At 49.4% G+C, this 25,154-nt stretch overlaps 1 protein-coding gene across 1 annotated transcript; it reads left to right on the forward strand.

Annotated features, from left to right (window-relative positions):
• Positions 1 to 582: 582 nt before the first annotated feature.
• Positions 583 to 23,300, forward strand: LOC112412554 (tripartite motif-containing protein 26). The gene is made up of 8 exons (XM_024764284.1): positions 583 to 720; positions 13,173 to 13,660; positions 13,825 to 13,920; positions 15,181 to 15,411; positions 19,706 to 19,728; positions 20,220 to 20,335; positions 20,578 to 20,610; positions 21,129 to 23,300. The coding sequence occupies exons 2-8, from the start codon at positions 13,223 to 13,225 to the stop codon at positions 21,812 to 21,814; spliced, it is 1,623 nt and encodes a 540-aa protein (XP_024620052.1). The 5' UTR covers positions 583 to 720; positions 13,173 to 13,222; the 3' UTR covers positions 21,815 to 23,300.
• Positions 23,301 to 25,154: the final 1,854 nt, after the last annotated feature.

Here is a 25,154-nt window from a genome sequence, read left to right on the forward strand (position 1 = left end):
CCAGGCCCTAAACTTGGGATCTCTGTCGAATGGGGACAAAAATGCCTGACTGGTTTAAAGATATTTTATGTAAAGCGCCTCATCGTAAGCGCCTCGGAAATTGTAGTTAATTTCTGCAAATAGCCCCCTGAGACTATCTGCTTGGTAAGATTCTGCCTGGTCCAGGAAGCAAATTTAGGCCACGTTGCGGGCAGAGTCATATTTAATGTTGAGCACCTGGCAAACTCGCTTCGCCGCCTAGTGCCCTCCGACCCTCGTCCAGACCGCGGCGGGAATTGGGAAAGGAGGGATTCTGGGGTCCCAGAATCCTACGGAGATGTCTCATTAGGCCTCAAAATTCGACTCCCTTCCACCCCGTAGAGCGGGAGCACGCACCACGCACCAAACTCCGGCTGCGGCAGCCGCTAAGCCTCAGCTCCGCAAGATTTGTTTCCCTTTCTCAGCCCCTGCTGCCCCACCCACCGCTGCGGCCCAGGGATTTGCCCAGTGATCAGTGACGAAGAGGGAACTAAGGCTCCCATTGGGAGGCGGCGTTCGGCAGGGACCAATCCGGGCGCTGGTCCGGGGGAAATCTCGGTGGAGGGCTCCAAAGAACCCGGAGATTACCGGGCGGGGACGCGCCGTCGCGCTGGGTGCTGGCGGAGGAGAGCGACCCGGAACTGACCGTCGCGGGAAAGAAGCGACACCAGCCCGGGATTTGCGGCTCGGAGCCGGGGACCGGTGAGTAAGGGGCGCCCGGTGAGAAATGCAGCAAAGCAGCAGTCACACACGCGCCCCGGGGTCCGGGCAACCGAACGCGGCCGCGCGAGCGGAACGAGGCCGGGCCGCCAGGCCGGCTTGGGAGAAGGGTGAAGTTCGCGGCGTCCTCCCTCCCGGCCTAATCCTCCTGCTTGCTTGGGCCACCATTCGCTCCCTCCTCTTGGGTCTTCCTCGCTTTCCCATGTCCAGCTCAGGCACCCATCCATTCTTGTCTCCAGAGCCAGAAGTAAGCGGGGCCCAGATGACGGTCTCGTCTATTGGAGCCGCGTAGAGTGCCAGTCAGGCTCCAGGACCAGAGCCATGGTGTTTTGTTGTTGTTTTTTGTTTTTTAATTGGTCAGAATAAACCGGTTTAGCCACGTATACTTGGAGCTGTGCATTCACTTCCTCCTCCAGCCCATTAGCACATCAGCATTTTCCCTGCTGCTTTTCACCCTGTATGGCCTTAGAAAAGTGTGTAAATTTGCCTTTGTGGAGCTTATGAGAGGCAAACACTTCCAAATTCCCAGTACATTCCAGATTTTGACACCACGCCGCTTTGTGTGCACTTCCAGAGAATGATATTCGTTCGTGCATGCAACAAATATCAGTGTCAGGAACCGTGCCTGGGCTAAAAGTCAATCCCTAGAGTTACTCACCCCCCAAGCTTAAAAGAATCAGCTTTTTTAAAAAATAGACTTTATTTTGTATATTCCTCAAACTGCAATTCCGTATTTTTGAAAAAAGACTATTTTTAAGAACAGTTTTAGATTTATAGAAAAATCGTGAAGCTAGTACAGAGTTCCATATACCCCAAACCTTGTCCCCATTTATTTATTAACACCTTATATTAATATGGAACATTTGTTAACAATTAATGAACTTGTATCGATACATTATTATTGGCCTGCATCCATAATGTATTCAGATTTCCTTAGTTTTTACCTAAGTAGTTTTTCTGTTTCATTATCCCACCCAGGTTACCATATTCCAGTTAGCTTTCATTATGCTCCGCGTGGCTGAGGCAGTTTGTCAGACTTTGTTTTTTGTTTTGCTTTGTTTTGTTTTTTTTGTGGTACGCGGGCCTCTCACTGCTGTGGCCTCTCCCGTTGCGGAGCACAGGCTCCGGACGTGCAGGCCCAGCGACCATGGCTCACGGGCCCAGCCGCTCCGCGGCATGTGGGATCTTCCCGGACCGTGGCACGAACCCGTGTCCCCTGCATCGGCAGGCGGACTCTCAACCACTGCGCCACCAGGGAAGCCCCTCAGACTTTGTTTTTGATGATCTTGAGAGTTTTGAGGAATACCCCCCATGTGTATTATAGGATGCCCCTCTACTGGAATTTGTCTGTTGTTTTTCTCCTGAGTCTGGGCTTATGGGTTATTGGGAGGAAAACCACAGAGGTAGATTGCCGTTTTCATCACTTCACATCAAGGGAACATGCTTTATAACTTGATGCTGATCTTGATTACCTGGCTGAGAAGTCAGGCTTCTCCACTGTAAAGTTACTCTTCCTCCCCTCCCTGCCCTGAGCCCCACCCCCACCCCCTTCCATACTGTACTCTTTGGAAAGTAGTCAAACTGTGTGCAGCCCTGACCTAAGGAATGGGATTATCTTCTGCCTCCTTAAGGGCAACTCCATACGTATATTATCTGGAATTCTTCTGTGTGGGAGATTTGTCTCTTTTGCCTTATTTAATCACTTATTCAATCATTTATTTGTATCAGTATGGACTCATGGATATTTATTTTATACTTAGGGTTATAATTCAGTACTACTTTGTTTTGTTACAACTTTAGCCTTTGTGAGTTCTTTTAAGTTGGCTCCTGTGCTCTTTTCTAGCATGTATTTTTATAGAGTTTTTTGCTGTTGAAAACACTTTCACTTATGTGACCTCGATTGAAGTTCAAAACAGCCTGGCGAACTTGACAAGATGTTATTCTTACCTTGTAAAGCAGTAAGGAAACTGAGGCCCAGGGGCAGTAGGTGACTTCTTAGATGTCACTTCCCCCAAAGGGAGTGATAGGCTGGGCTCAGACTTGGGTGACCACTGCAGAAGACACTGCGAGCTGCAGAGGAGAGCCCGTAGTTGGAATTGAGGCTTCTTGGGGTGACTTCAGACTTATACCCCCCAGGATCAGAATAGGAGATGACATGGAGAATGGGAAGAAATTGGTTTTGGAAAACAAAGGCTTAATTTGGCTGGCATCCAGGATGAATTAAAACTTGCCAACTTGGTAAAATGCAGTGACCTTTCCCCCCAAACTGTATGTGCAGAGGGAGGAGATCTGGGTAATGTTTGTGGCCAAGAATGTCTAATCTGAGGGGAGCCCTTGGAGCCTCCTGCTGAAGCGAGATTGCAAAGTGGGAAGGGGAGTGTGGTGAGGGGGAGAATGAAGAAGATATGGGGCTCTGGAATCATGGGATAACATTTAGCCTCACAAACATTTACAGACTTTGTGCCCGATACTGGAGATACGAAAAGATCAGTGAGACGTGACCCTTGGGTTCACATCCTGATTGGAAGAAAGATGGGTAAAAATATCAATTAGGAAGTGGTATGATAGTGCTATAATAGAAATGTAGTATCTGCAGGAGCTACCCGAGGGAGGGAATTCATTCAGCTCAGAGGTGGGATGGGCACAGGAAGGACCTCACAGATAAGGGGGCATATCTGATTCAGGCTTTCAAGGTTGAGCTGGGACTGAGAAGCTCATGTACAAGAGCAAGGGATGGGGAGAGGGGACGGTGAAGAAGGGGCTGTCTTTCCAGTTCAGTGTCTCTAGCGTTAGGATTCAAGGCTGGATGGGTAAGTGGGGGGCAGATTATAGGGGGCCTGTGTGCCCTGCTGTGCAGCTTTGACCTCAGGAGCTTTGAAGCAGGAGGGTGACAGGATGAGTTCCATGTGTTAGAGGACCCTGGCAGCACTTTGTACGAGATATGCTACATTTCACCACATCTAAGATGTCATCAATTATTTTATTTCCACATAGAAAAAATATCTTGCCAGCTAAATTATGGCATGCCATTTATCACATTTCAGAGATGCAAACATGTAATGACATGGGTGTCTCAAATTTGATTAAAGTAGTAACTTCCTAGCTGGTGGTTTAGGGCCCTCCTTCCTCTGGGGAATGAATGGTTAGACTGTCTCCATCTCACTAACCCATAGATTTTGAGTTCACTGACTCCATTCATGATCTTGAAGAAACTAAATTTGATAAACAGTTTTTTTCCTGCCAGATAACCAATTGTCAAAACAAACAAACAAAACAATAAAACTGGGATACCTGATCCAAAGATATCTATGGTTATTCTGCTTTGGTGGCTCTTGATCACAGCAGTGACTTTATGTTGTGCAGTAAATATTCTGGTGTGCTTGCCAAACCTTTATTTCAATTTGTCCTGTGAATTGCCTGGATGTTACCTCCTATTACCCCTATTACTTCATGGTGATATTGAGACCCAGAAAGGTCAAGAATCTAGCCCTGGGCTGCACAGCAGAGTAGCTGAGGCTGGGTGATAATCCGGGTTTTCATCCTAACCCAGGACTCTTCACTTTAGGCTTTGGTTAGAATGACAGCTGGGGTGGAAGATTGTCTGCCTGCTCCTCACTCACAATGGAGCAGGTTGGAGATCTGTTATGTCCTGGCAGGTTATATTCTACCTGTGGGGCCCAGAGAGAACAGAATTGCCACTTAGTATCTACCTTTGCCCAATGCTTTGTCTAGATGAAGAGGCTGATTTTTCTGCATGGGCTCTTTGTATATTTCAGCCTAGTAACCATCAATAACTTCCTCTGCTGTATCTGGCAGGAATTTGGGGTGGGGATGGGGGAGGGCAGATGATAGACAAGTCCAAGCTGGCTGGGCAGAAAGGGCACTTATTGCCTCCAGTGACAGAAAAGTTCAAGGTTAGGCTAGCTTCAGGCACAGCTCCATACTGGTTTCACCCGATGCCATCAGGACCTGGTTTCTTTCACTTCATCCCTGGGTTGGCTTCATTCCTCAAACAGGCTAACCCTCTGGCTAGCCGCTCTAGCAGCTTCAAACCGTTTGACCTCACTTCTTGCAAGTTCTAGAGAAAAAGTTCTCAAGAATCTTTTTTCCCCCGTGACTCAACTAGGCCTCCTTGTGACTGGCTGCAGTTGAGTCATGTTCTCAACCCTGAAGCAAGCACTGTGGCCAGGGGGGCTTACGACTCTTTCTCTTGTTCCACCTTTGAGCTGGGGGGAGAGTGCTGCCCCAAGCACATGATCCCCAGAAAGGAACTGGGTAAAGTTAGCAGAGGAAGGAAGAATGGAAGCTGGTGGACCCCTTCCTGCAAAAGATAAACATTTACAGCACTTACTAGTTGGATCAAGGGACAATCTGATCTGCTGCTTTAGGGCTGATTCCCTGGCCTGTTACTGGGCCTTTCTTCATGCTGTTTCTTTTTATTATTTGTTTAAAGCATTAAACATACATACACACAATGGGATTCTATTTCCCGTTCACCAGATTGGCAATTTTTTTTTTTTTTAGAGTGTGAAGCATCTATTACGTATTTAATTTTTTTTTTAAATTGAGGTATAATCGACATATAACATTACATTAGTTTCAGGTGTACAACATAATGATTTGATATTTGTATATATTGCAAAATGATCACAATAGTCCTGTCTGTCACCATGTATAGTTACAAAGTTTTTTCTTCTTGTGTTAAGAGCTTTTAAGATCTACTCTCCTAGCTACTTTCAAATATGCAATTCAGTATTATTACCTATAGTCACCATGGCAGAAATTTAAAAGATGAGAATATCAGGTATTGGTGAGGCTGGAGCAACATGGGCACTCGGAGCCTGCTAGTGGGGACACGCGGTGGTACAACAGTTTGGAAACAGTTTGGCCTGATGTAGGTAAGTTGGGGATGCATCCTGCTTGCCTGGGTGTACTAGGGCATGTGAGCAGAAATGTTCACAGAGCAGTGTTTGTAATTGTCCCAAACTGGAAACAACTCAGGGGCCATAAGAAGTAGACTACATCAGGGGTTCCCTGGCGGTCCAGTGGTGAGGACTCAGCACTTCAACTGCCGAGGGCCAGAGTTCGATCCCTGGTTGGGGAACTAAGATCCTGCAAGCCGCATGGCGTGGCCAAAAAACAAAATTGGCTACATTAGAAGTAAAATTATACAGTCATAAAGCAATAAAAATGAACAAGATCGGCTCATAATCGTGTGAGTGAACCTCACACACTTGACGTAGATAGTCTCCCCCCCACCCACCCCGCCCCCCCAAATGCAGTATGATTCCATTCATTTGAAATGCTCAAAACCAGGAAAAATAAACTGTTTTGTTCAAGGATGCATACCTAGTGTAAAACGAAAGAAGAGGGAAGGAGCAATTATCACCATTATAATCACAGCCATTTCTCGGGACACAGCTTTTTCTTCTCTCCTGGTTTCTGTACGTTCCTGGAGCCAAACCTTGGATACCATGACTGGGGGTGTGCTGGTGATTGCAGCCCACTGTTCTGCAGGGAATCTGAAGAAATCACTTCTGTCTAGTACTTTCTCATCTTGCTGGAGGGCAAGGACAAGTGGCTGAGATTTCTTGCACTCGTTCAGCAGATACTTAGGAAGCATTTTGTGGGCATCAGACGCTCTGTGCCTGTGCTTTATTCACTTCCTCAGCCAGTTTTTCATGTTTCCTCTGTCAGGCATTGTGCTAGATTCTGGGGATAAGGCGGACACAGTCTCTGTCCAATGCAGTGGGAAAAGCTGGTGTTAAATAAGTAATTATAATAATAAGTAGGGACTCAACGATTGCATAGAAGTATCCAGTGCAGTGTGGCGTGCTGGGGGGCTGTATAAGGGAGAGAGCATGTAGCCTCAGTGTGACAGGTCAGGAAAGAGGAGGTGGCTTTCAGCTGAGACTTCAAGCTGGAAAAGGAGTCTACTAAGAAGGAAAGGAATGGTGTTCTATTCAGAGGGAACACCATTTTCAAAGGGTTCAGGCAGGAAAGAGCATGGCACTTTTGGAGGCTTAGAGAGGGGTTTGGTTTGTCTGTGGGGTCGAGTTTGAAGTGGGCAATGGCAGGAAATGAGCCTGGAGACAAGGCCTGGGCCTAGATTATCAGCGGCCTCACAGAGCGTGGGAAGGAGTTTTCACTTTATCCCTGGAGCCTGGGAATTAACCAGGGTGGTTACACGAGCGAACCTGTGTTTTAACACGTGGCAGGGTATGTTTGAGGGACGAAAGGAAGGCTGTGGTGCCTGGAACACTAGGCAATGAAGAGAGGAGGTTTAAGTAAATCAGGAAAGCCTTGAGGATTGTATAATCCCCGCAGTTAGCTCTGATTGCAACTTCCAAAGGACCACTCAGTTATGTCACTAGATGTAAGCTCTGGGAGGGTAGGAACTTTCCCATTTTTGTTCTCTGTTGTATCCTCAGTGCCTGGCGCTTAGTAAATACCTATTACCTGTTGAATGAATTTTGACACCCTCCTACTTAAAAGCCTCAGCAGCACTTCAAAGCCATGTCCCATCCAACTCCCAGTGGCTGCTGCTTCCATGCCCCACCCTGGGCCCTGTGGGGATTTCCACTGTTCAGAGCATGTAGTCTTGGCCTGGCCCTGGGGGTGTGTGTGGCCTGCACTGTGCCTCAGAGCACCAGTGATGCTTGACCTGTGGGGGAAAAGTAACCCACGTGTGACCTCAGCAATGTACCGCCCACCAAACTGGCATCCCCTGAGATTGCCTGGTGCCCAGCCCACAGCCAGACCTGTAAAGATATTGGGAGTCCAGGTGTCGGCAACAGGGGCATGGCCACTCCTTCTAGTGTCCAGATCCAGATCACTTGCTTTTTGCCCTGAATTTTGTCCTTTCCTGCTTTGTTTGAGGTGTCTCACAGAAGTTTACTTCTAAGAGAATTTGGTTATTTCAGATTAAGAAATGAGGCTCAATCTGGAGCCCCAAGAGCCCTTAAATGGCCTTCCCACAGGGCACGGAGCCCTAGGCTAAGCACTTTAGGATCACAAGGAAGAAGGGGCTCTTGTCTGGAGCCACATGCGTGGACTTGAGAAGCAGCCTGGAGACCAGGGTGCAAATCCAGCCCCCTCCATTCACCTTCCTGGGCCTTGGAGTCCACATCTGGGATTTGGTGTCTTCTAGGGTCCCTTGCTGTGGCATGTAGGAGCCCAAGGCAGCAGGAAGGAGGGACGAAGGTGTGGGACATCAAAAGCCATGGGAAGTTGAGGGAAGGTTTAGAACCTGCTAGGGTAGAAGTTGGCAGCTGTTAAGAAACAGGGGTCTTGAGTTAGATCCTCTCCCTCTGGGATGGGTGAGGAGTGTAAGTACCTGCCCCTTACAAGGGGTGGGCATTCGTGGCGATGCTTCCCTCAGCTAGTTTTTTTTTTTTTTTTAACCTGAATCAAACTGTTTATTAAAATTACACATAATACATCATAATCAAGTAGGGTTTATTCCTAAATAAAAATGACTTATCAGAAAATATTTTAACACAATTTATCACATTAATGAATTAAAGAAAAAAACACGTGACTATATAAAGAAAAAATCATGTATCAAGTTATATATATATATATATATATACACGTATGTATAATATATATATAGAATTCTCTAAATAGTAGGAATAGAAGTTTCTTTCCATAACTTGATAAAGTCTACCTACCAGAATTCTAACCATGAAGAGAAACCTCAGCTAGTTTTTACAACTCACAGTGGTTCTTGCAGCCAACACTTGTGCATGGCATCTACATCCTGAAATGTGTGCCAGAAATTATGTGGTGTCACCTCAGCCAGTCTGTTGACATGTGTAGAGTAGGTATTTAGGAGATGCGGAGAGCTGTAGGGGACAGGTGGATGGTGGGGCAAGGGGGACTCGAAAAGGTCGGGAGTGTCTCCAGTTCTGCCTGGTTCTGTGGAATTGAAACCAGCTTCTGGTTTACTGAAAGGACAGAAGACCTGTCCACCCCAGAGCGGGGGTGAGTGGCTTCTGGTAGAAGGTAATCCATGAAACGACTTGCTCAGGTTTCAGAATTCTCATTTGGGTAAAGGACGTAGCGTGGACCATGTCGTTGTGAAGACTTTCTGGCTCTGGCTTTCTATGGTTTCTGTCCACCCGAGAGCCAGGAATGGAGAGGAGTGTGGTAGTTTTACCCCTTATGGTGAAAACCTGTCAAGATCATCAGAATGTGCTAAAGGCACAAATGATAGAAAAGGCGGAATCACAGGGGAGCGTGGTAAGTTGGGGAGGGGTTTTGGAGAGGGTCAGTCTTGCATTGGCTCGAAAGGGTTGGCTGTGCGGCATGAGCCCAGGTCCGCCCGCGTCTCATACAGGAGCCATGCTGCCTGTCGAATCTAAGGCAAGGGTGCTTTCGCTCAGCGTCAGCAGTAATACATGCCCCTTTACTTTTGTCAGCACTCTCCAGTTTACAAAGCCCTTCCATTGAGATGACCTCATCCGAGCTTCCTGACAAAGGAGCTGGTATTAGGCCCTGCTTTACAGTTTGCCTGGGCAGAGAAGAGAGTGTAATGGATTGGGCTGAGGCATCGGCACCAGACACTGCTTCCTAGCCACGTGCTCTTGGGCAAGTTGCTTCCCTCCCTGAGCCTCAGTTTCCTCAGAAAAGTATCCTGAGCATTAAATAACATAAGATGTGTAAATGGCCGGTAAGGTGGGTCCTACAGAAATGCTGTCACCAAGAAGTTGTTAGTCGCTGGGCTATTGGGTTAGAGCCCTGACTTGAACCTGGTTTCAACCCACAGATTTACACCTCGAGTCTCATACATAGTCAGCAATGCCAGAGTAAGCCATCTTCAATATTTGTTATATATTCAGGATGGAGCCTATATAACCAAGCAATGGGATTGAACATAGAACTGTACTGTGTTTCATTTGTTAGTTTCAGCAGCCTCTCAAACAAATGCATATGCAATTAACATTGCCTTCCTTCCTCTGAATCCATTCATTTGTTCAGCACCTATGTATTGAGCTTCTACAAGTGTTGGGCATGATCATCTCTCTATTGGAGATTTTCTGACTTTTTATTTTGTTTTGTTGAACCATTTAAAAGTACGTTGTAGTCATACAGTCCTAAATACTGCAGCATGTGTTGCCTGAAAATATGTACATACATGCATAACTTCAATAAATGCTATTAAAAAATCAATAATAATTTCTTAATATGATGCAATACCTAGTCTTTTGTCAAATTTCCTCTAATTGTCCCCAAACTGTTTTTAATAGCTTTTTTTAAAAAACCAGGATCCAATCAAAGTATTTGCGTTTGATTGTTATTTCTCTTTAGTCTTTTTAACTCAAGAACAACCCTGTTTTATTTTTCATGACTGACTTTTTAAAAGTCCAGGCCAGTTGTCTTGTGGAATGTCTCCTATTCTGGATTTATCTGTCTCCTGATGATGGGCTTTAACTCATTCTTCTAACCCTCATATTTTCTGTAAACTGGAAGGTAGGTTGAAAGAGGTGATTGGATTCATTCACATCAAACTTTTTTTTATTTTTTATTTTTGGCTGCGTTGGGTCTTCGTTGCTACACATGGGCTTTCTCTAGTTGCGGTGAGCAGGGGCTACTGTTCGTTGCAGTGCGCGGGCTTCTCATTGTGGTGGCTTCTCGTTGCAGAGCACGGGCTCTAGGCATCAGTAGTTGTGGCACGTGGGCTCAGTAGTTGCAGTGCGCAGGCTCTGGGGTGCACAGGCTTCAGTAGTTGTGGCGCACGGGCTCAGTAGTTGTGGCGCATGGGCTTTGTTGCTCCGCGGCATGTGGGATCTTCCCGGACCAGGGATCGAACCTGTGTCCCCTGCACTGGCAGGCAGATTCTTAACCACTGCGCCACCGGGGAAGTCCCACCTCAAACATTTTTGGCACGACTACTTCAAAGGTGACATTGTGCAATTCATATGGCGCCACATTGGGAACCATATGCCAGAAACGCCTGTCCCTCTCTTAGCGATGCTGGATTTGGTCACTGACTAAGGCCATCACCAGATCTCTCCCTTATCAAGGTACATTAGGGAGTACCCACTGGGCGGTACTTAGCACCATGGGACTGTCCTGTCCCCTAGTACCTCGTGGTTTTAGTATCTGATGATGATCCTTGTCTTATACAATGGAGCTTGCAAGATGGTGTTTTTCTAGTTCTATCATCCCTCCTACACTTACTTACCAGCATTCTTCTGTAATCCCTGGACAGGTTTTTCATCTAGTACATTAGTAACCATTTTCATACCGTGTTGGGGGTTTAAAGATCTGTGGAAGTCCAGCATGGAGCCTGGGTTAAGAACTCCTGCTCCAAGTGATGAGGGTGCCTGATTGTGTCAGGTTTTGTGTGGATGGGGAGCTGTAGCTGAGCTCTTCATAGTCCTTTTATTCATCTGGTCATTTGCAACAGAATTAAATTCCCAGCCCCAAAGATAAACACATGCCATAACCCTACAACAATAAAAGAAACAAATAACCTTAGCCTTTGAACTTCCAAGCCCCTCAGCAAAGTGAGTTGGTGAAGGGCTCCAGCACCCATAGGAATCACCAGCACCAGGACCCTTTCCTGTGTTACACCTCCAAGTGGCTGGGTCAGGCTCGCTTCCTCAACAGACAAACCAGGGAGTTGACCAGGCAACTCCTAGGATTTTTACTACCCTTATTAACATTCTAAAAACTTTATTACCTTCATTTACCAGTTAAATTCCTTGATTCTTTCGTTTGAGCTTTGTAGGTACAGGTCTTTTCCACACTCTTAAAGTCACACATCTCTAAATCCATTGGAGCTTCCAGTTGGAGTTCATTGTCAGCAGAAAGATAATCCCTTACATTTGTACAGTACTTTCCCTTTATAAAGCACTTCTTATATATTGCTGCATTAGATCCTCAAGAAGTAGACTTTGTATTCCTGTGTCATTTTCTCTTTGGGGCTTTATTTCTAGCTCATTCATGTCACTACAGTGAAAGACCTTGAAGGCCACTGAACTCTGCTGTAATGGACTTTCACGTACATAGCCAGTAATCGGATTGATTTGCCTGCGGTTCCAAGGGCTTCATTCCAGCCTCGCAGTTACCTGCGTGCCCTGTCTGCTGGCTGTCTTCCCAGCGACTGCTTATTGCCTCCTGTGGGTCCTTCTGTGGGTCTGCGGCAGAGCAAGTTCCCCAGTTTGCCCCACGAGTCTCTCGTTTGCTTTAACTCTGGAGCTCGTGTGTCATTATGGTGGTTGATCCTCACTTTAAATTTCCACTCTTGCTGTACTTGTGCTTTGAACACTCACTGGATTTGGGAACCGTGGGTTCTGGGTTCTCTCCTAGATTTCCCCTCTATACCGCACTTATGCTTAGTATTTTCAACATAATTCTTTTACTCAACCCACTTAGAAACCCTTGAAGGTAAGTATCACTCTCGCCATTTTACGGATGGATAAACTGAGGCTCAGAGTACTTAAATGAGTTCTGTCTTGTCACACAGTGTCAGGGGCAGGAGGAAGCTGTTGGCTTAAGTGTGCTAAGGCTCCTAGCCTCAGACAGGAAGTGGGCCAGGGCTGCAGAGGTAAACAGGACTGAAGTCCTCTCTGTGCTCAGCTTCTGTGCTCCCTCTTACGGCCAAGCCCTCATCAGCACATCACGGTCGCAAGCCACCTGAGGCTTCCTCCCACGTTGGTCTCAGTCGCCCTTGTTAGCAGTAGAGCGGCCAGGCCAGCTGCACAGGGGGGCACAGCTGAGAACGAGTCCGGTGTGGTCAGGCCGTGCTCTGCCGGCAGGCTGAGTCTGGGTAGAGACCTGCTTTCTGGGGGAAGTGAACCAAGCCAAAACTTCAGCACAGCCCAAGGAAACATCTATAAAGGAGGAGACCAAAACTCAGACTCTTGACGCTTCTTGAGTCTTGGTAAAGAACCTTAGTGCGCTTAGTCCTTGGCACCTGGGATCTACAGGGAAGACAAAGGAGTCTCTTGACTCTGTCAGGGCCCCCCATGAACAGCTGTGCAGCCCATGCACTGCAGAAGTGAGGCAGCACTGTGCACATAATAGACATTGTAGGTTTGTACGGTATGACAGTTTTCCAGCAGGTAGTTATCTGGTGCCTTGTTCTATCATAATTGGTATATTGGAGCCATTTCCCAACAGATGGAAGGAAAGGGTCTTGAGGTAGGAGTGCTTTCCCAGCAGCGTGGCATGGGCTGGTGGCAGCTCTGCTCTCCCTTCTACCAAGCTACCCTCTCTGGGCCTCAGTTTCCTCATCTATAAAATGAGGGCGTTGGACTTGAGGATCGGTAAGGTCCTTTCGCTCTGATTCTGTGTGAGCCTCGTAGGAGCTGCTAAGTATCTATTGATTGACTGATCGATCGCTGGGGCTGGCAGCTTTGTGCAAGGCTGCCATTTCTGCCCCTCTGCTGTGCCTGCTCTTGACTCCGTGTCTGGTCTCCAAGGAGGAGAAGTCCCCACCAGTGAACAGGGACCCCTCTGAGCTCAGGACACCATGGCTGCGTTGGCACCACTGCGGAGCCTGGAAGAGGAGGTGACCTGCTCCATCTGCCTCGATTACCTGCGGGACCCGGTGACCATTGACTGTGGCCACGTCTTCTGCCGCAGCTGTACCACCGACGTCCGCCCCGCATCAGGGGGCCGCCCTGTCTGCCCCCTGTGTAAGAAGCCTTTTAAGAAGGAGAATATCAGGCCAGTGTGGCAGCTGGCCAGCCTGGTGGAGAACATCGAGCGGCTGAAGGTGGACAAGGGCCGGCAGCCGGGGGAAGCGGCCCGGGAGCAGCAGGACACGAGGCTGTGCGAGCGGCACCACGAGAAGCTGCACTACTACTGCGAGGACGATGGCAAGCTGCTGTGTGTCATGTGCCGGGAGTCCCGGGAGCACAGGCCCCACTCGGCCGTCCTCGTGGAGAAGGCAGCCCAGCCCCACAGGGTAAGCCCTCCTCACCCCCGCAGGGAGGGATGCTCTGCTTGGCACCCACCCGGAGGCGAGGCCTGGCGCAGACCCCTCAGAAGGCTTCTCGCTGGCCGAGGACTCAGCCCGAGTCCACCCTCCTGCCTCAGCCCAGAGCATCCCCACTGCTTGTCTTTCTACAGGAAAAAATCCTGAACCACCTGAGTACCCTAAGGAGAGACAGAGACAAAATTCAGGGCTTTCAGGCCAAGGGAGAAGCTGATATCCTGGCTGTGCTGGTAAGTGAGGCTGTTGAGGGAAAGCTCTGAGGCAGGCAGCTGGCTCCCTGGGAGACGGAGCCCCGACTGGACTGACGGCCGGGAAGCCTGGGCTTTAGCCCAGGCCCTGCCGGTCTGAGCTCTATGGCTCTGGCCTGCTTCCTCGTCTCACAAGTGACTGGGTTGCCTGGATGTCAGCTAAGGTCCTTCTCGTTCTGTGACTCACCGCAGCTGCAGGGCGTGTCTGCTCAGCAGAGCCAGAGTGTAGGGAACTGAGGAAGGCCTGGCTTCGTTCTTCCTTTCAAAGAGAGGGAGAAAGACATGGTTCCTGAGAGTGAGGGGGGCAGGGGGTTTGGAAGGAGGGAGCTGGCTCCAGGACGAGAAGTGAGAGGGGTGGGCTAGGCAAGGCCCGACCAGCTCTGAAGACGCTGTGTCTAGCGAGTCCTGCGCCTGTGGTTGCCAGTAGTTTGGAAACAGGCAGCGCGTCGTGTGTTTGATGAGAGATGGGATCAGAGGGAAAAAACTGATAAGAGGTTCCAGTTTTCTGGGGGAACGTCTGTTCGGGAAGTGGGCATTGGAGGGTGGAGGGATGCTGGGGCCAGTCCCGGTGGTGAGCAGTTAGGCCCTGGGAGAGGGACAGAGTGAAGCAGGAGACGGCCCAATCCAAGGAGTGCCTCCAGGTGCTCAGTGTGCGAGGATGCTGACCAGATCCCAGCCTGGACTCGGCAGGGAGACTTGGGGGCAAGAAAGGACATGGTCCCTGAGCATAGACGTTCCACAGTTTCACTGAGGGAAGAGGATATAGTCCTACGTGGCAGGGATGGGGTACACGCAGATATTTTACACATAATGGGGAAGATGCTGAAGAGAGGATTGGTCAGGCTTGGATAAAATTAATCAAGGAAAACTTCCTGGAAGAGGCAGCACACGACGATTGGAGTCCAGGAGGGGAAAATGTGTTTGCTCATAACGTTCCTCAAAGGGCCCCAGAGCATACTGGTTTACCTAGAACAGATAATGGCAGGCAGTCAGGGTTCCAATCCCGTGGTGTCTGAGGGAACTGACCTGACTGACTTACCGTGTCTTCTTTGAGGAAAGGAGGTTGCCACAGGAGAGCTCTAAAGCCCCTTCCAGCCCAAACACTGTAGAATTCATGAATGGGGTCAGCGAGGGGCACGAGAGGCAAAGAGCCAGCCTGTGCACCCCTACACCAGATCCTGGAGGGATATTCTACCCCGGGGCAGAGGTGTCACCCCCTTCTCCCCCTTCCCACCCCTGCAGAAGAAGCTCCAGGACCAGAGGCAGTGCATCGTGGCTGAGTTTGAGCAGGGCCACCAGTTCCTGAGGGAGCGGGAACAGCGCCTGCTGGACCAGCTGGCGAAGCTGGAGCAGGAGCTCACAGAGGGCAGGGAGAAGTACAAGACCAGGGGCGTCGGGGAGCTTGCCCGGCTGGCGCTGGTCATCTCCGAGCTGGAGGGCAAGGCACAGCAGCCGGCTGCAGAGCTCATGCAGGTGAGAGACCTCCCTGGGGCAGGGAGCCGGGAGACCAGGACAGCAGGTCTTGGCCCTGCCACTCACTTACAGGACCTTTGGAGAGTCACTTCTTCTCAGGGCCTCAGTTTTCTGATCTAAAGCATGGAGATGATAATCTTTATCCCCACCACTTATTGCAATGATTGCATGAGCATAAAATAACTGGCATGTTGTCACTTCCAAAAGTAAATTTTCTACATGAAAGAGTTTAAAATTTTGAAAAGTGTTGTAGAAATGGAAGAGAAGGTTATTAGTATTTTCGCTACTGTCCTCCATGCTCATCACTACCGTCGTGAGCCTGTCTTCTAACAAGTCATTGGCAGACACTGGTCCAGGGGAAGCTGTTTATGGTTCTGGAGATGAAGAAGCCTGTGGGATCAGGGGTCACTGAGGGAGGGCTGAGCGCGGGTTCTGTCAAGAACCCAGAGAGTCTGGAGGAGATGGGTAGCTGGGGAAGGGAGACTTCTCGAAGGCAGAGGTTTTCTCTGGGACTGTGGAATCAGCCTCAGAGAATAAGGTAGAGAGCAGGCAGGGGGCCTCTGGAACACCTCCCGGAAGAGGCAGCTTTGGCCCCGAGAAAGGGAGGGTCATGGATTGGAGAAAAGGCTGCCACGTTGAAATGACACCACAGCTCCTTCCACCCCAAGCCTCTCAGAGGAGTCACACTGCCTTAAACAGGGCTCGGCGGCCTTTGGAGGGAGCATGCTCGATCTTTCTGCCCTTGCAGGCCAGGAGAAGGCCTGTGTGATGAGCTCCTCCACTTGCATGGTGGGGCTGCTGGCCGGCAGTGGAACCGCCCAGGACCTTCTCTAGGGAAGTGCTGTCCCTGGCCAGTGGCAGGGCGAGTCAGAGGTGGGATGCTGGGGAGAGATGGCGAGTCCGCCGGGTACACGGGCCGGCACAGGTAGCCTCTGCCTGCCTCTCCATCATTGCGGATTCCGACTCATGCCTCGGGACTGGCGGGGACTTAGAACTCTTCTGGTCGAGCCCCCGCTGATGAAGTCCCTGACGACCAGAGAGAGGAAGAGTTAGTCCCAGGCCGTGGGGCAGGTCAGGAATCACGTCAGAGCTCCAGCTCGGGTGTCCTGACTCACAGGCCTCCGGCCTCTTGCTCTTCTTTTCTCTCACTTTGTCCAGAATGTCTCTCTGGTTCCTTCCTTTCCTCCAGAAGTCATTCTGTTCCCTAGAATTTCTCTCAGACTCTGACTGGGTCACTTGCTGCCTCTCCACCCCCTCCCCCCTCTCCAGGAGCGCACATCCTTCCTTTCCCCACAGCCGCTGCCACCATGTGGATGTGTACTTGCTGTGGAACAGAGCGGGGACATAGCTGGGGTACTGGGGGGGCTGAGATCCAGCCGTGTCTGCCTGGAGGGGAGCCTCTCCGCGGTCCGCCCAGAAGAGTTTTGTGGGCCAGCAGAGGCCCAGCCTTCAGTGCCTCTGAGACCACTCAGATTGAAGACATCCCTGGGGCCAGGTGGGAGGAGGGAAAGGAGAGAAGGTGGGTGTCTGATGAAAGTCAGTAAAGGAAATGTTGGTGCTGGTGGGTTTTGTCTGTGTGTTTTGTTTGGGTTTGCTTTTGCCGCAAGGGAACTGGACCGCTCACTCCTGAACTGTCATTAGTATTTTACCAGAGATTAATTGATTGTCAATGGAGAGTAAAGATGAGGCCCTACTAAGATAGGGGCCCTGATCCAAAAGTCTGGTAGAGAAATACAGGTGAGAGAGAGAAGCAACAGGACGAGAGATAAAAACAGGGAATTCCCTGGTGGTCCAGTGGTTGGGACTTGGTGCTCTCACTGCCTAGGGCCCGGGTTCGATCCCTGGTTGGGGAACTAAAAATCCCACAAGACATGCGGTGCGGAAAAAAAAAAAAAAAGACACAGAGAAACAGAGGCCTTTTGACAAAGGCGATAGAAAAGGGAAGATCTCTGAACTGGGACTATCAGGAAGACAATAAAGGGAACTAGGGGATAGGAGAGCCTCTCTGGAGGGAATTATGAAGCCCCCCTGGTTCAGCCCTGGGCAGGCCTTGCAGGGTCTGGTGGCAGGTCGTACCTCTGCCTGTTCCACTGTTGGTCGCCATCCACACCCATGAAGAACCTTGGGGTTCTTAATACCCAGCATTGCTGTGATTCCTGCCCCAGCCTCTGCTCTGACTGCCTCTTTCACCACAGCCCCAGGAGTCTGGGGGGTGAGAGACCCTCCAGGAGCCTTGGGCAGGTTGCGTCCCTCTGGAGGCCCAGTGTGTGGGGCTGCAGGTTGCCTCGGTACTCCCCAGTCTCCCATTCTGCGTCCTTTGAGAGAAGGGTTCCTGAACTGGTGCTCCGGGTCTCACCCTCTCTGGGCCACTCACAACCTTCAGCCCTTAGATGGGCCTCATTCTGTCTCTGTTCTAGCAGCTTCTGTGTCACAGAATATGCCCTCTTGGCTCCCTAACCGCACCCACCTACTGCCCATTTATTTGCCTTTTTATGTCACGTATCCCAGCAGAGCTGTTGGCATACACTGTCTCAAGATTTGTCCCCCTGTTCCCTGAAGCTGGCTTGGACTTACTTGTTTCGGGGGACAGAGTAGAAGGATTTGCCAGCAACTCACAACCAGTCTCTGGTCACTTGCTTCATGGTGGGGGCGAGGTGTAGCTCTGACCTCTTGGATGGCCTCCCCTCGAGCAAAACCCCAAGTTGTTCCTGAGACTTGCTGAAACAGTCCGCAGCAGCCACAGTTTGGCGATTCCATTTGTTTCCCAAATCCCACTCTCTCAAAGAGGTCACTCTGCCCCCACCCTTACCCAGTCCCCCTCCACACTACTGTCTTCTTCCTATAGCACCTATCACTTAATAGCATCATATAATAGATTTGTTATGTTGATTCTTTGCTCTCTGCTTCCCGCTGCTAGGGATTTGTGTGTGTGCCTCTCTCTCTCTCTCTCTCTCTCTCTTTTTTTTTTTCCTGCTCTATCTCAGGCTTCTAGAGTGGTGTCTGACACATAAGAAGCACTGAAAATTTGTGGGATGAGTAAAAGGAAGGCAAAAATTACTATAGAGTATTATGGAGGATTTAGACTTATAAAAGGGAAATAACCAGTATCTCGCAAGAACCTCCTCCCCATTCTACCCCCTCCTATCACTCAGATAGCACCATCCTCCCTCCTGTGCAAGCCGTGGCCTGTCCTTGATTATCTTTCACCAGTATGCCCAGTCTGTCTCAAACGTACCTAGAATGTGCTGCTTCCCTGGCTCCACTGTACTGCCCTAGTCAGGGCATCATTATCTCTTGCCAGGTCCATAAACAGCCTCCAGACTGCCCCCTGATGTTGGCGTTGCCTCTCTTAATCCATTCCGTACAGGATGCGCAAGTGATTGATCACTTGGGATTTTGGCTAGCGACTATATCAAACAAGTTATTTCCCTCCCAGAAACAGTTCAGACATGAGGGGTCTAGAGCTGTCAGGGCAGCTGTCCATGAGGTCATCCAGAAAGCTGGTTACTTCCATCTGGTTGTTTCACTAACCTCAAGGGACGTTGTCCTCAGCTGTTTTGTCAAAGTTGGGCTCACCATCATATCCAAAACTGAGCCAAGGAAAAAGAGAAGTAGAATGGAATTCCTTTTTTTAAAGTATGTGACCCCAAAATTATAGTCATTGCTTCCTTTCGCATCCCATTGGCTGGAGCTTAGTCACATGACCAAACCTGGTTACAAGGGGATCTGGGAAGTGTAGTTTTCTGTTGGGTGGCCCTCTGCCCAGCTATTACTCCACAGGTTCTATTACTAAAAGGAAGAAGGGGAGAATAGATCCTGGAGGATACTTAGCAGTCTCAGCCACTTGAAAAGCAGATCACATACATCACTCCCCTACTTGAAACACTTTGGTGGCTTTCTACTGAACATAGAACAAAATTTGAACTCCTTGCTATATACCTGTCCAGCCCTGCATGATGTGGCCCCTGCCCCCTTTGCCAAGCCCTTTCCCACCTTGCTTTCCTCCCACTCTTCACCTGGCCAGTACTGCGTTCTTCCGATCTCAGCACAAGTGTCATCCTCAGAGAAGCTGGCCTGTCACCCCTTCTACCGCCCCTCCATTTGCTCTGTCATCGTGATTATTTTGTTTGTTTTCTGTTTGTTTTATCCATTGCTGCCACTAGAATGTCATTTCCATAAGGAAGAACCGCATTTGTTTTGTTCACTGATGTGTCCCGGTCTCTAATAGTGTTTGGTACATATGAGTGAAGTCTTCTTTGATTCACATTGACTCTTGTACTTTCTTCCCTTCCAGGACACCAGAGACTTCTTAAACAGGTAAAAGAGTTTCCTTTCCATGGTGCACCTCATTCCCCTGTGCCTTTGTCCCCTTCCCTGTTCCTTGACCATGATCCATCTGAATGAATGGCTGTGTGATACGAGGCCAGAGGTTCCCGCATCGCATGGTTCATCCTGATAACCTTCTCTCCTGGGAAGCAAGAACACGTCCTTGAGAACTGGTGAAGACTTGCTCTGCACCGGAGCAAGTTCTCTGTATAATCCCCACTCCGGTGTCCACTGTCCTTGTCTGAGACGGGACGGGATGGTGTGAGAACACATGTTGGTAGACAAAAGGGATCTGAATGTTGAGTCTGCTGCTGGTTGTAAGTCTTGGCTCAGCCTTGCGCAGTTCACTTAGTACCTCTGAGGCCCTGTTTTTCCATTACCTGGGGATAATCGTACCTTTCCCCCCCTCTTCATAAATTGTCATGAGGATTGAGAGAAATGTGGGAAGAGCTAAGTAGCAGGTTTGTCTGTCATCTTCCCAGGTATCCACGGAAGAAGTTCTGGATTGGGAAACCCATTGCTCGTGTGGTTAAAAAAAGGACAGGAGAATTCTCAGATAGACTTCTGTCTCTGCAGCGGGGCCTGAGAGAATTCCAAGGTAGGGGTTGGGGAGGGCCTTGAGGTGGGAGTCAGGAGCTGGGGTGCTGCTTTGAGAAGAGGGTACCTGGCTCCTTCGTTTCGGATTCTCTGACCTCATTCCTCTGAGGTCTCCTGGTTGTTTTTCCCTTCTTGGGATCTCAGGGATGGAGCCTTGTCACGAAATTAATACTGTCCAAGTGAGAAACAGGTTCATAGGTTTGCTGGGCTTGAGGGTCATTGCTGTCCTTTTTTTCTCCCCAGGGAAGCTGCTGAGAGACTTAGAATATAAGACAGGTGAGTATCCAAAGGGTTGTTCCTAGATTTGCCTCAAATAAAGAATACTCTCCCCACAGAATCCTTCTGCCCCCAGGTAGCCCGTTCTCTTGTACAGCAGGGAGAGTTTCCCAGCTGCACTTCTGAAGTCCCCACCTTGCATTTTCTGACTATTCTGCTACCCTTCGTCTGCAGTAGAGCCCTCCACTGGAGCCTCTGACCCTTCCTGCCCATGTTTGGTCATTCTGTCCTCAGAGGTCCTGCCGCCAGTCCTCTTCCCTGTGACTGAGTTCCTTCTTATCTGCCCTGTCATGTGGCTCCTGTATTCGGAGCAAACTCTCTGCCCCAGGCCCCGCTGCTGTACTGCCTCTGGCCCTGCAGTCAGGCCGCGCATCGCATACCCCTGAGGGGCTTGTTCACGCTGCCACAGGTGTGGAGCGCACCCCTTGGATCGTGCGGTGTGGCAGCCCTGCTGTGGGACTGGGGGGTCCCCTCCTGGTCCGCTGGCGACACCGATACTTCTTCCTTTGTCCCCGCAGTGAGTGTCACCCTAGACCCACAGTCGGCCAGTGGGTACCTGCAGCTGTCGGAGGACTGGAAGTGCGTGACCTACAGCGGCCTGTACCAGAGAGCATACCTGCATCCCCAGCAGTTTGACTGTGAGCCAGGGGTGCTGGGCAGTAAGGGCTTCACCTGGGGCAAGGTGTACTGGGAGGTGGAGGTGGAGAGGGAGGGCTGGTCCGAGGATGAAGAGGAGGGGGACGAGGAGGAAGAGGGGGAAGAGGAGGAGGAGGAAGAGGAGGCCGGCTACGGGGACGGATATGATGACTGGGAAACGGATGAGGACGAGGAATCGCTGGGGGATGAAGAGGAAGAAGAGGAGGCGGCGGAGGAGGAGGAAGTTCTGGAAAGCTGCATGGTGGGGGTGGCCAGAGACTCGGTGAAGAGGAAGGGCGACCTCTCCCTGCGGCCGGAGGACGGCGTGTGGGCGCTGCGCCTCTCGTCCGCGGGCATCTGGGCCAACACCAGCCCCGAGGCCGAGCTCTTCCCAGCACTGCGGCCCCGGAGGGTGGGCATCGCCCTGGATTACGAAGGGGGCACCGTGACTTTCACCAACGCGGAGTCGCAAGAACTCATCTACACCTTCACTGCCACCTTCACCCGGCGCCTGCTCCCCTTCCTGTGGCTCAAATGGCCAGGAACACGCCTCCTGCTGAGACCCTGAGCCCCACACCCACCGATGCTTCACTGCTCTGGGATTCCTGGGCTCTGTGATGGGAGGGGAGGGGCCTGGCTGGAGCACCTGGAGCAGGCAAGGGGAGGGACCCCGTGTTGCTGCCGCTCCCTCCTTGTGGCTGTGGCCCCCTTGGGACCTCACTCAGTGCTGTTCCATCCATCCTGCTCTCGGGCTCCTCTCCCGCCCCCTGGGGTTCCCGTGCTGACTTCTGACCCTGAAGTCCACAGGGCTTCTCCCTCCCTCCTGCCCACTGCCTTTGACCCAGCTCTGCCCTCCTTGTTGAGTAAGAGGCGAGGCAGCACTTTCTTGCCCTGTGTGGCATCCCATGCCAGCTGCTCTTGGGAGAGACCAGTTGACTATTGCACCCAAGGCCATTTTACTGCCTTCCAATCCCATGGCTTCTCCTTTGCCCAAATCCACTCTGCTGCCTACCTCCCCTGGCACTTTAAACACGCCTCCTGCCACCCCAACGCAGAGTTAAACATACATGAAAATGTTGGAAATGAACTGAATGAAAATCCACTGAGGCTTCCCAGGCCGTTTAAGCCGCCTGGAGTGCGAGTGGAAAGCATCTCTTCACAAGGTCCAGAGCGGAGTCCATGCTTCTCTGAGACCAGGGCTGTGCGTGTGAGGTTTCCAATGCCAGGAGGTGGGACTCCCTGAAGCCATCTGTGGTCTGAGGGGAAGGATCTAGATAGATGTGGCTTTAGGGTAACAGTTGTGATTGGTGATCAATGAATTATCTCTGGGTTGGTCCTCTCAAGGAGAGTTTTTAAAAGAATCCCAGATACCCTCCTCTTGGTCAGTTCATATGAAAGCACCAGGGCAAATATCCAGCCAAGCAAAAACTCCCCTGCCTTGGAAGCCCTGATCAGTTTTTGCAGCAGGGTATGTATGAAACTTGTGTCACTGGCTCTACTCAACATCCAGCTTCTATTTTCCTAGGAGAGGGGCTGGGGAGGGCAAGACAGGGCTGTGCCGGGAGAGGAGAGGAGGGCAGCAGGGGTCCCCAGCAAGCCACCAGGTCTTCATATCAAGAGAGGGATCAAAGCGTATCCTCATCGCCCACGGGCCCAACCCAAGTCCCAGCCTCTGTCCAGGCTCCGCTAGTGCCCACAGTTGAGCACAAGCTCCTGCTGCAGCTAGATTACCTCGCAGCCTTTGTCCTTGCCCATTCCAGGCACTCTGCCAGTCCCCCCGCTTAGCCAGTTTTAACTCCTCCCCTGCTCTAAGAGACTCTTCCCAGCCGCTGTGGATCTCGGGCGTCTCTTAGCCACTACATTATCTGTAGTTGTACTCTTTGTATATATCACATGCTGCCTGAGTCACATGTACATCTGATTTCTGCCTCTAGTTTTGTAAGCTCCTTGAGGGCGGACACTGTATCTTATAGTTCTCTTGTATTCTCCATGGCACCTAGTGCAGTGCTGGGCACAGAGTAGGTGCTCAATAAAAACTTGGTGAATGAACAGCCCGGATTCGTATATATTTTATTGTAACTCAAATATTACTGACCTTCACCGTCTATGGCTACAGAGAGGTTCCGTCGATAGCAGTAGCCCAGGGCTTTTCTACTGTGCCCCTTCTGGGTCCTTTAGAACTCTGCAACTCTGCTTGCACACATGCTGTCATTTGTGGAAGTCCCCAAAGAAGAGCTCCCCATGGGACACAGATCAGCCAACGCCAAGGTTCCACCTTGCTCTTCCCCTCCTGCAGTGGTGGCCCTGCGCTGAGATCCAGCACTTGGGGAGCATGGGGCCCCTGCGAGAAGGGTAATGTCCAGCCCGGCACACCCACAGTCCTTCCCTGGAAAATAAGCAGTACCCCAAAGGAAGAATAACCTACGGAGATTCAATTCTGCCTCCTAACATTCAATCATCTCACCATTTTTTGTCTGTGTTTTTTGATTTTTTAAAAATTGCCATCTGAAAAGTAGAAGAGGGAGGATTACAGGAAGTACCTCTAAGATTATACTAATGGCAAAGAGCATATTTCCTCCCTGTGCCCTCATTTGTGGACTCATTAATGTTTTCCCTCTTAAATTTATTTTTTCTTTCTAAATACATATATGTAAAATGTGTCAATTATTAGAAATGACATGCACAATTATAATTAAGTCTTAATTTACTTTTGAATCTTGAGAGAATATTTATTAGCATAATCTGTTTTAAATTTTTTATTTTATGTTGGAGTATAGTTGATTCACAGTGTTGTGTTAGTCTCAGGTGTACAGCAAAGTGATTCAGTTATACATATATCCATTCTTTTTCAGATTCTTTTCCTGTATAGGTTATTACAGAATATTGAGTAAGGTTTCCTGTGCTCTACAGTAGGTCCTTGTTGCTTATCTATTTTGTATATAGTAGTGTATACATTAATCCCAAACTCCTAATTTATCCCTCCCCGCCTCTTTCCCCTTCGATAACCATAAGTTTGTTTTCTAAGTCCGTGAGTCTGTTTCTGTTTTGTAAATAAGTTCATTTGTATCGTCTTATTCCACAGATAAGTGATATCATATGATGTTTGTTTTTCTGCTTCTGATTACTAGCATATTCTTGAAAATTTAAATTTATTTTGTTGGTTGATGTGAACTGTCCCCTAAAATTATACACTACTAACCCTTTATTTATGAAAGAATTTCATATTCTCAGAATGCCTTTTACCCTTTCTTGGAAAGAGTTTTTATACAACAATGAGGGGTTTTTGAAACTTTTAGGTGATTATTGTATAATTAAAAGCTAATAGTTATTAAAATGGGAACATTTCCATTTGAACAAAGTATTAATGCATTCAGGTCATTGTTGCTTTGATGAGTTTTATGAGTGTCGTACTTCTACAATAAGCTGTAGAAGATAAAGTGTCAGCATAGAAGACCCTTGCAAAATAATAAAAATGTGTAATAATAAAAATGTATGATGCCATCCTAGTACAGAAAGTTGCCAGCAAGATTTATTCAACAGATTTAAAAAATTTTTTTATATTCATATTTTTAAGTTGTTTTTTATGAGCTACAGCTGCACATATGGTCAGACATATCTACAGTGCTTATTACAGAGGAAAAAAGAACAGTGCCCTGCCCTATTCCTCTCCCCAGTCGCCTAGTTCATCCTTTTTAGCAGACTATTTTGGTGCTCACCTTCATTTTTTGTAAATAACATGAGTTTGGGGCATTATCCTCTAATTTTACACTGTGGAGAAGGAAGATTTAGCTCTGTTCTCCCTGTTTCCCACCGCACACACACACACACACACTCCCCACGCATTCCCATCCCTTCAATGTAGGCCTAACATCAGGTAAGTATAGGGTTGGTCAAAAAGTTCGTTCAGT

The sequence above is a fragment of the Neophocaena asiaeorientalis genome, unplaced genomic scaffold, assembly GCF_003031525.2.
Source record: "Neophocaena asiaeorientalis asiaeorientalis breed wild unplaced genomic scaffold, Neophocaena_asiaeorientalis_V1.1 scaffold239, whole genome shotgun sequence".
Taxonomy (NCBI): Eukaryota; Metazoa; Chordata; class Mammalia; order Artiodactyla; family Phocoenidae; genus Neophocaena; species Neophocaena asiaeorientalis.